The 11,584-nt window shown below is 44.1% G+C and overlaps 1 protein-coding gene across 1 annotated transcript; it reads left to right on the top strand.

Annotated features, from left to right (window-relative positions):
• Nucleotides 1-416: 416 nt before the first annotated feature.
• T265_09546 (hypothetical protein) lies at nucleotides 417-5,789 on the top strand (the record flags this gene model as incomplete). The annotated part of the gene is made up of 4 exons (XM_009175650.1): nucleotides 417-508; nucleotides 554-650; nucleotides 691-840; nucleotides 5,270-5,789. The coding sequence occupies 4 exons, from the start codon at nucleotides 417-419 to the stop codon at nucleotides 5,492-5,494; spliced, it is 564 nt and encodes a 187-aa protein (XP_009173914.1).
• Nucleotides 5,790-11,584: the final 5,795 nt, after the last annotated feature.

Genomic DNA, 11,584 nt, shown 5'->3' with positions numbered 1-11,584 from the left:
TAAACTTAGTCGGGTCGACAACTGCGTCCTCCCTGGATGGGAACCTGGGGACTCACCTCAGCAATGCTTGATGACACTGACAGAAATAACCCAATCGCGCAGTCAATGGCACTGTTGTATGAAACCTATCGCCTTCAATGCGTAGCTACCCAATTCCCGAAATGACTGAACATGCCACCACCCCCAAGGCTTGGCCGTATCTCCCGCACCCTCCCATTCTCCAGTGATCGAAACTCTAGCAGGTAGAATCAATGTGCCTATGGTACACGGTTTATAGCTGACGTTGAGTGATTGATTAGTCCACTAAAACTAGCCCTTGCCGCGTATTTTCTATTCGGGGATTTTTTCCTCTGGATAACCGATGACCGTTCGATCGTCACGTTTATCTATTCATCCATGTGTTTATTTAGCTAGCTATGACAGCACCGAAAGGAGACAAGCATTTGGAGGAAATAAAGGCTGCCATCAGAGTTTATCCAGATTTTCCCGTGAAGGGTGTGCTTTTCAGGTACTGACTCGCGATCCCATTACCTCTACATATCAATTACAACAGGGATATATTTGGGGTGTTTCGCGATGCTCGGTTACGTGAAAAATTGTTTTCGGAACTGCTCTCCTTCATCCAAGAGAAAGTGAGCCGAACTCACAAGGTAGTTCTCTTGGTTTCATTGTAACTCACCATCTCTCGAGGTTGACGCTGTAGTTGGGCTAGACGCCCGTGGTTTCCTTTTTGGTCCCTTCATCTCGGCAGGTCTCAACTGTGCCTTTATTCCGGCTCGAAAGGCCGGCAAACTTCCTGGGCCGTGTCATTCCGCTTCATATGATCTCGAATATGGAAAGGTACGTATATGTTAGCTTACGCCAATAGTTTGTTCCTTCTAGTTATTTGTCAGATGCAAGTTAACTGTGCTTAAACTTATAGCTGTTAGTTTTTACTTGTTTTCCGTGAATCTTGACTTACAACTGTCCCTCTTGCTGGCGACTCAACTTTAATCATCGAATTATCTTGCTTTGTAATCAAACCGGACGTCGTACACTCGGTTTTGCTGATCCTTTCTAGCTCCGCTTTTTAACAAACTGTCCATTCTGCTGGGCCGTCAGCCGCGTATTAAAAAGACAAATTGCCCGATCCTCTCTAGGGTGTAAAAGTCGGTTTCGAAAGTGACTTTTTCGGGAAGGTAGCTACATCTTACAATTGTTTCCGCGCATTATATTTTTCTCCAACGAGCTGATACATGCCCTCCTTGTCCTTTATTTTTGCTAAAATAAGGAAAACTTGTCGAACTATGGTTCAGTGAAGTGATGTGCTGAATACTTTAGTGGCACAGTCACCGCCCCTCTTTAGAGTTCTATCCTTTTGACCAACTCTCCTGGTAATCATTTGCGCGCTTGTACTCAGGTTGGATAATAACATGACTAATCATCTTAAAGGTGAACGTTTTTTTTTTGGGGGGGGGACTATGCTAGAAATTTTGAAGTCTTTCGTCCATAACTATTCTTTAACATCTTATCAACTTCTGTATTCGTATTGGAAAGACTGAAACATACATGGGTGTTTTTTTTCTTTTCGACTGCTTTTGATGAGTCCGAGTATAAAATCAGAATGCTCAAAAGACTTTAATATGATGGCATCACTTCGCTCGATGCCCATACGTCGGATAACAGGATGGATCCCGTCATTCCTGCCTGTTATGTAAACCACACTGGGTTAATGTTATCAATAAAAACAGCTTCCTTGGGTAGTTTAAACTTGGTACGTAGTCACATAATATCGAAAAACATCGGATGGTTGTTTTCTCTTGCAGGAAATCCTCAGCGATTCATTCTTCTTTGGTTTTCCGAGAAATCTGAACTCAACTTTTTAGTGCGGGAGCTGAATACAGAGTTCCTCCTTTGTATCCGTCACGAAGAGACTGGACCTTACCGTGGTGTGACGGTTTGCGCATCTCAGCGATCCATTGAGCTATACTGGAGAGTGTCCCGCGACACTCACAGAGTCTCTCATACCAGGTTGGTCAGTGGTTAGAGGTCTGACGAACACAGTCTCCTGGTCCTCCAGGTTGGGGGTTGGAACATGTGGCGACTTGTTCCGTAGAAATGGTAATGCATTTGCATTTCCCGCCAAACGCCGCTGCCTTGCGGTTAGGCTTTTGAGCCAAAGGCTTTGGTTGAGGACCCTAATCGCCCTCCTGTCTAGGTATGGGCGCCCTGGCAGTATCCCAGCCCACGTACAACCGTGAATTGCACATATACAAATAAACTCATGCCACATCGGCCGTCGCGTGGTGCCATCAGCCGGGTCGCCTTATTTGCTGCATACAGCAGGGCAGGTAAGCGAAAACAGGCTACTGCCGACGCCTCCTTTCTTACTCCTTCACATGCTTTCCCTCCTCTCCCTACCCCATTAATAACTCTCTCCTTGTAGGCCCAGCACTTAGGACTGATGATGCTGATCAAACGTTTATCTGAGAAACGAGTAAAACAGCAAACTAAAGTAGATTATACCTTTTTGTCCCAACAATTTTTATCGAAATTCTTTAGTAATCCAGCAGGAAACGCTTTAATCAAATGGAATGTATAGGCTAAAGCTTATTGCTCTTGTAAACAGGCCGAAACAAACGACCCAAAGAGAGTTCCTTATGGAATCCATTTGGTGGTCCTTAGCATCACTAATCCGATTTTCCCACCGGACCCGGACACTATGTCGTGCACACTAATAGTCAAGCGCCGAACTTTTCCTTGTCTTCTGTGCCTTGTAGTCACATCTATGGCTCCTGAAGTAGTTTGGATTGCACTTTCATTGAGTGTATTGCGCATGAATGACTGTCATTCAAAGTCTAGTGTAGTGAAATGCTTTCATCCACGCGGCTAAATGCAACTCTTAGGTCATGGAGACCGCGAAGACCGTCAGATACCCGAGAAGTCAAATTTGAGTTGCGTAACTTAGTCACAGTGTTGAATGCAACTTCCGATGACACTAAATGATAGGCAGGGAAAAAACAATGTTTCAACAAGTGGTATTTGTTTCCTGATTCCTCATTGAGTACGGACATTGGGATCTGCAATATCGACCAAGTCTCAAGTACGTTAAGGGTTTGTTTTTTTGTTTTGCTGGTCTTTATCCTAGGTAGAACTGCGTTTAGGTTGAAAACTGGATTATTTAAATTGTAGGTGAGGGTCGATGAGCGATTAATTGCAGGGGTGTGAGTTTTTGACTCTGAAGTCTGGTCCACAAGACAGTGGTTTCGGGTCTTGGGGGCGGAGGATCGCCGACTTGGCTACGGGGTCATGCGCAGAAAAGAAGACATGTCTCACTTCTGGTATTGTTGCGCAAAACAGATGCGTTCGATGCTGTCCCGGGCTGGTGGTACCAACTAATTTCCTGGAGGTCACGGAGTGATCAGTTTGTGCTGCCGTTAGTACTGGCGCTTTTGCAGTGCGTCCCTGCTGTCTGAAAGGAACAGTCGATTTTGTTCGCACCTCTGTCGCACGGCTTTACTTCTAGACTACCTAATAATGCTATTACTGCAGTGTGTTGGCTGGTGGGTCTACTTCTACCTTCGCATTTTTAAGGTGGTAGCTTTCAGTTGGTTTGTGTACCGGAAGCATAAACAGAGCATCAGTAAACTTGCTCGTTCTCTTTCCCTTCTCGCGCTAGGACTAACTGATCAGAAACAGCTGGTACCATGCATCGGGTCAAGATCAGAGTGTTTACGAACATATCAGCCAATCGCTTCATAGCAGTGTGTGAAGGTATTATCTCACAACAAGGTAAAAGACCAGGCTTGGTGCTGTCACTAATAGGGAACGAATATCCTTTTGACTAGTGTGGGTTCTTATACTAGTTGATGAATGAGTGACGCAAATATGGCTGTTTATTGGGATCCTTTCAAGGAAGCTACAGTCTAATCGTTAAGCTGTTACAGTTGATGTTCAGCTGTTATGCCACTCGAAGGGAGCACAAGGCCTTAGATGCTGTCAGGGTGCCTCAGTTTTGGAGCTAAGAACTCTACCAACGCCGAAGTAATCCATTGCAGTAGATGCAGGACTGCCTCGGGTGCGTAGATGATAGCTTCTAGATAACGAAATTGCGGTAAGTTTATTTACCCTAACTGGATTTTTTTCTAATTTCGGAAGCGCTGCTTTTACCTGTTGTTAGTGTCAAGTAGCTTATTGGACGGTTCGCTCAAGAGTTGGCATATCAATTGCGATGAAAATAAGGGGATGAGGCCTGAGGAGGGAACGCGAAGCGGCAGATATGAGCGGTGACATTCTGTCAACCCTTGGGTGTAACACTGATATCTCTTCGACTGGGGTCCACAAAAATAGGACTGGAAAAGTGCTGAGACAACAATGCTAAAGGACGGAAGGTATCAGTAGTAGTGTATTTTTGTTTACCCGCCCTAATGTACGCTGCAAGCAAAGGGGCCCGACTGGTGTCACCATGCGATGGCCGATGTAGTATGAAATTACTAGCCTTTGTGCAGTTATATGTGGATTGAGGTACTGTCAAGACATTCATACGTGGACAAGAGAATGCTTATGGTGTTCAACCAAAGCATTGATTTAAAAGTCTAGCCGCAAGGCAGTGGTGGTTGTGGGACTACTAGAAATGTCGCCATGACTTGACACGAAAAGTGACGCGTCAATTGACATGCAGTAGGTCCGCTAAAATTTTATCCTGTCCTCAAATGGGAGACTACATAGTTGGACAAAATGTTTCCGTACGTAGAGTTCGCATCAAAGGTTTTTGCAAATGTGAATGAACGCCGTTGACTCCACTTGCTTCCATGCCACGACCGGTGCCGTTTTTTTATTGTTTTTCCTACTTCTCAACACATATTGGTCCAGTTTTTATGGAAGTCGCGTGAATAGAGGCTGTGGTAAATAAATAAGCCGCGAAACTACAATAGATTCTGACACGCCATTCTAAATGCGTCAACTGCCTTAAACAACGCACATGATCCCTACAACTCTTACCAAGAATCCTACTATATAGTCTTCAGTCAGTTGTTCCGTCCTCCAGTGGCTTCGTACACTAATGGTGAACTGTGTTGTTGACCTATTGACCAAGATGATACAGGATCGACGACGAGTACACCGTCAGAACTTCGGGATTTGTCTGCTGCGGAGTAGGAGCATCTCTTTTTTGGCACCAACCTAAGTTAATGTCTTATTCGTCTTTTTTGTTTTACGGGACATTTCAAGACCCGCCTTATCTTGTTCTTCTTACCACACTAATACAGAAATGTTTTACAACCTATTTTAGGCCACACTTGAAATACAACGTGATGCCCTGAAACGGGATGATCGAGTGCTTCTGTTGGATGATCTGCTTGCCACCGGAGGGAGTTTGAAAGCTTGTGTGGATTTAGTTCACAGGGCTGGTGCTATCCCTGTAGCGGCTGTTGTTATTATGGAACTGGTTGACTTGCCCGGTAAAAGCTTATTAGAAAGTGCCCATGTTCCGGTCTATTCCCTGTTCCAATTCTGAGAAATGTGTCCGATGTGACTGGCTTGGTCGCCGCAATTTTTATACGCATCGTGTTCACCACCGACGTGACTATCTTAGAGTATCTTTTCTGGACTAGTCTGCATCTAACGATGGTCTCATACCCTTTTGGCAGACCGCCTTAGTTTCACAAAATCTATTGTTTTGTGTGCGTATTGGTTTGTTTTTGAACCGCTGATTTCCATGCCTTTCTGCTTCCCTATCTTTTATTGCCTCACATCACGCAGTATGCGCCAAATATTTTGTTGGAATACTCCATCTAAATATTACACCAATTTAAAAAATACGTATTGTGTCGGTTTGGAAGGAAGGGTCCCTCTACGGTGAAAATTGCAATTAGTGTGCGAATGTCCGCATATCTTATTGAACACTTCGACAGTCATCAGTTGGGTTTGATAGGCTTTTTGGTACCCATTAACATTAACCTTCATTCTTCTGACCGTCACCCAGAATATCTCGCCCAGTCGCTTAACACTTAGCTTTGTTTCCCTACCCGAATCTTTCAAATCCCTATTCGCATCCACACAAACAAAATACAGGCGATTTTATCATCTGGTAGCTCAGTGGTTGCTGCCTGGAAGTTTGTGGTTCGAGCCCAACCGACATTTCGACTGCTGCTGTCTAGGCTTCGGCAACCTAGCAGTACTTCAACCCTCATGCTTCATTTAGGTAGCTCCTTGGCTAGGCACCGAAGGGGTGTTACGGCTGAACAATTATTGATTATAAATTGTCTACAATGTTGGGGAAGCCCTCCTAATCCAGTGATCTCACATCTAAGTTTGTGCTTCTATGCTCCTGAGGCTCACACACATGTCGATTTATGAAACAAACTTCAGACAGTAGTAGATAAACCGCGTCCCCAAAAAATGTATCATGGGCTAGCGTTCACCAGGTGCAGTTGAACTAGAGCTTCCGTAGTGGTGACCGAAGAGCCATTTTTTGAACTTTAGTACATGAAGAATCTAGATTCCATGGTGAACAAACATGAAATGATGCATTCATGATAGAAACGAACTTGAGTTCGATAGGAGGACTGCTATGTTGATGTGCGCTAGATCTATTCAACAGTCCGGTTGGAAGCAGCGGCCTGGTGGCAGTCAATAAAATGGAGGCTGGTTTACGGAGGAAGCTATTCTGTTGTCACCACTGGACCTAGTTAAGTTTGTATGGAGATACGGAAATTTTGATAGTGATGCACTGTTTATAGTAAATCAAATGAGCGAAGAAATTAGAAAACGGCCGATATTTTGTTTTAAATATTTCCTTTTATATGATCGGAAAAGTGGGATCAAGCCTTGTCACGATGCGTGTTCCTTGGTTTTTACGAGACTTGAGAACAGAAGTGGGTCCGCCTTTTGTTACGTATTTCTAGAAATTTCTATTTCGCATTCCGGCTGAAAAGTGCTTCAGATGGAATCGTATCCTGGAGTTTTTCAAATGAACTTTGATTTCAAGACTTTTGCGCCTTTGACTCAGTAAAACAGCTTGCAGACGTGTCCGTCCAGCGGAACAGATTGTGTATGTTTCTTCAAGAATGTTGCCCCTGTTTTCCGATAAAGATCAACAGGGATTCATTGGACGATCAATATTTGGACGTCAGTCCACTCATTTGATCATGTCTGTCATGAATCACTGCACTAAGCTATTGGCCTGATAGCCTACACAGATAGGTATTCGTTTTTGCTTGGTATCATGTAAAACTTTATCTTTCAGGTTATTTCCTCTAGATTCTGTCACTTTGTTTTCATTGCACTTTGTTTGCTATCAACCATATGTGTGATTATGTGATTATATACGGAAGCTGCGTAATAGATTGGGGATGGTCTTCAGATAATTCGTCTACCTAAGTTTAGGTAGTTACCGAATGGGTGCGAACTTTCGTGGTCGAATATGCGAATCCCCTAGGATATCACTTAGTATAAGAACGCAAAACGACGCTCGGGCTAAAACAGGCTAAATAAACATTGCACATGAAAGCAACACGTTTCTTATTCGTGATTACCAAAACACAACATTTTATTGAATTTCGCAGGTGGATTCAGTCTACCTTTGTCAGTAACGTGTGATTTTCGCCTCAAGCATAGGAAGACCATTGTCTCGATTACGAAGACTCTCAATGAGGTTGAACTCTTGCAAACTTGGCAACTGAAGGTTGTGGTATATTAAGGCAAGCCGGGCGCAGAGGTGAGGGGCGGTGTGTATCTTTTCCACCCGTCGTTGGCCAGTGACCCTCCTCTGTGCAAAAATTACTGGCTGTGCCACCACAGTCGGTGTGGCAACTTTAACCACTGAAAGACTTGTATTCGTTCTCAAGTGGCACACTAAGTCATCTGGACCATGCAGATTAATTCTTCATCCTGGTCGAACTTATGCTATCTGCTGTCCACCGTAGTCTTTACTACCGGTATATTGCGTTTACCTAAGAAACCTACGTCATCCTCAAGCGGCAAAGTAATGTAACTGCTAAAAACAGTTGATGCTGATATTGAAACTTTCAGCACTTTCGATGTCTTCATTTGCCTTCTCTTCCTCTTAACTTTGTCATTCGTTGGCAAGCATCGCTCTATTGAAATTTGAAGAGCGCTGTTCGCTTCTGTTGTAATGCGTCCGCTTCCCGTGTTCCTACATTTACACAATCACTGTTTCGCCTTGTTAGGACTTTGGCACCTTTTAAATGGACTGTCAATCAGCTAATCTACCGAACATATCTAGCCCTCGAATATCATCCGTGGTTGATGATGTGACAAACTGACGATGAAACACAGAACTTACTTTCTGACACAAACCAGTGTTCCCGCAGATTTACTCGTGGGAAGGTGCTACTTCCGCCCCAGGTTTTTTCTAGTCGCAGGATTCTGAGTGATGTTTCTATGGGCTTGTGTGTTTAACTTCATATCCAGTCCACCCCGCCACATCTAAATCCTGAGTTAAGTGCATGCCACTTGTTTACTTGAAAGTGGACAGTATGTTGATCTCGTAACCACATTTCACATCTTGCACAGGACCCCAAACGATAAGGTGCTACAGTTTGCTGGATCTGTTCATATGAGAATATGGAAATCAGAGCTGTTGAAGCAGAAGGAGTCGATCATATCACTTGATTATTAACTTGCTTCTGACATCGCGAGGGTAAAGATTTCTTCTGCTTTATCTGACATTATTCAATAGCACACATCCAAAGAAATACAATGAAATATACCCCCGTGTGCTCTGTTCAAGCTTGTAACGGAAAAGTTGAGCTTCAAGACGTTCTATGGTCGACTCGCTAGCTGGTCAGCGGAATTAATTTAGTTGTTTTTGTGGGACCCTGTCCTTCACATTTGCAATTAGGATCCAAACAAGCTGAGCACTGACGCCTAAATTATGGTATAATGTATTGGCAAGAAATTGAATTGACCGATACAGCTGTCTGTGAAATGTAGCTAGATGCCGATGGTATTTAATGAAATCTTCATTCTTCGGATATTTCCTCGAAGCTCTGTTCTTCCGGCCAGTCGGCGAATGGACCAGTCCACAACAGTGGGAGAATAAAATGCTCATTTCTAGTTCGTTCAAGCCTTGGTCGACGCAAATATAAAGCTCACTTTTCATTACTTCAGACTTGAAGCAGTTTATGGTTGTTGTAATATATCCAAATCCGGAGTCCCCAACATCACTATGATGGCTAGTTTCTCAAAGCAAAATCCAGATTGTTTTAGAAAGTCGGTCAAAAGTTACTCGGAAAGCTCTGGTTTGTTTATGCGGCCGTTCAAATGTTTCCGCCCTGGTTGTAAGAGATTCCTACCGACTGACGGTTTCCGTCTGCTAGGTCGGGTGCTGGTGACTCGATGGAAACGTATATTCAGTGTGCTGTTCAAGAATTCTACTAGTGAAAGGAAGAGGGCCTTCGCTGCGGAGTTATTTATTAGAAAATGCCAACTGACCGGTTACAGACCATTGGACAGGGACGCAAAACTCTCATTTGCATCTTATTTACGAAAACTGGACATCTATCTTCTCCTGAACGCGTCCTCTTGAATTTTCCTGGATATTCATTGACTCCAATCATTGATTGCTCAAATACAAGCAAATGTTACAAAGCGACTCCACAAATTCCGCAACAGATCTCCCCTTTTCAAGAGACGCAGAGCGAATTTACAAGAACAACACATACTACTCGCATGCCTCGCCATCAGTAGTATTGCCGTTACACCAGATGTTTTTCAAGTATGGATCGTTTGTCATAAATAGGGACAGCGTCACCATCAGAGACAGCAACATCAGTGTTAATACTGATGCTTGACTTCCGTGTAGCCGCAAGGTTCAATCATACTCAAAGCCTTAAAGCGAAAAACAGAAAAAACAGTGTATGAGTGAAAGACATGGCACTGGGCTGTTGCAAGCTTCCTTGGGTGTCCAAACCTTCACACTCTCGATCAGACAACGTGGAAAAAAGCTGGCAGCACTAACGTCGACTAACCAGTATTTGTTGCAGTGTCTCCAGCCAAGAATGTGGGGTTATGCAACCCCATTGCGGAAGACATATCGCACAAACAAAACCTAAACTATTCGTCCGCTCTTTCATACCCTTCTACCAAGTCATCTTGTCCGTCTCACAGTTTGCGGTATTCTGCAGAATGCATGGAAAACAAAATACTCCTCTCGGTAGATGTTCTTTCCGGTATGTATAGCAGATGGCCGAGCCACCGCGGTTGATGTTTTTGGGTGTTTTCCGCTACTGAAGTACTTACCGTACAACCAAATACTCCTTTTCCAATTCCCTCGCTAGGATTTCGTTGACGCCATCCAATGCCAGCAGCGCTTCTGAGGCATCACTGATCATAAGTCTAAGGATGATAAACATCATCTGTCCGAAGACGCCACATCTCGCAAACATAGAACAAGACAGCCCATTCTGCACCCTGGCACAGACGACCCTCAAGACTCACCGACGAACCTTTTTACACCCTGAGTGAAGCAAATTGGCGAACCGGCCTTTGAGTATCGCGCGCTGGCTTCATCAGACCTGCCTCTGTCTCAGCTAATTCAACTATCGAGGCATATGAGATTCTTCACAACCTCTACTGCTTCCTTTAAAATACAGATGGCAAGACTTTTGTGTCTGGTCGTTTCAGTAGTTTGTAGTGGATGTAACTTGATCAGACTTAAGGCTGAGTGACTATTTTTGACTGAGATGGCGATGGCATCAACCAACACCCTGCAGTTCTTCAGCATGTTAACCAGTCTTGCTTGTCTGACTTTTTATGAGGGTAAGGCTTCTTTAGACTGACTTCGAACAACGCTGAAAGGATGAAGTTTTTTGCTAGGAAAAAGCGAAGTTGCTTAAACCTCAAACGGTTTTTTTTCAGGTTTGCTACCATAGGGGTTTCGGATTGTAGGCTGAGGCATACGTTCGTGGGCATCGTCCAGTTGAATGTAAATGAATGTTTCATAACAAACTATTCCAGACAACAAGTGCCCATTGTGTAATAAAAAATAGCTGGTTGACGCCTGCCTTTTGTGAGGTAGCCATCAACTTATCTACCTTACCCAGCTCCCTTTCATTCGCACCTTGCAATGATGCTGCCCCACGGTGTCATTGACTCGGGTTACCAATGCACTTTATGAGTGAGGCTGTCAGTCTTTTCAGAATCTGGACTTGTGAATTCAGTACTGATAGCTCGACTGGTCATACGGCTTGATGCTGTCGGCCAATCGTTTCGGAACGGGATTTGACAGCATATGGCAGCCTAATGAGAGGTGTAACCAATGCGGCGAAGACCGTGGTCGGCTAGAAACGGTGAGTTGGACTGGCATTTCCATAAAGACCCTGGTTGGTGAGTGAGGCGAATCTATGCCAAGGAACAAGGTACAGCGATTTCATCTTTATTGAGAATAATCAGCTGTGCGTATTTCACGAAACTACACGGAGTTTCGAACTCACGACCTCCCGGCTGATAGTTTGAGCACTTAACCGTCCGTCCACTAGCGGCTGTAAGCATTGTGGTTAGCTCGCACCTAGACAGGATATCATCCTTCAATCCACACTACTTATTCACACGTTGACTGGCTCCTCGAGTGATGGCTTCTCAA

The sequence above is a fragment of the Opisthorchis viverrini genome (genome assembly GCF_000715545.1).
Source record: "Opisthorchis viverrini unplaced genomic scaffold opera_v5_283, whole genome shotgun sequence".
Lineage (NCBI taxonomy): Eukaryota > Metazoa > Platyhelminthes > Trematoda > Opisthorchiida > Opisthorchiidae > Opisthorchis > Opisthorchis viverrini.
This window is presented reverse-complemented; position numbering and strand designations above follow the sequence as displayed.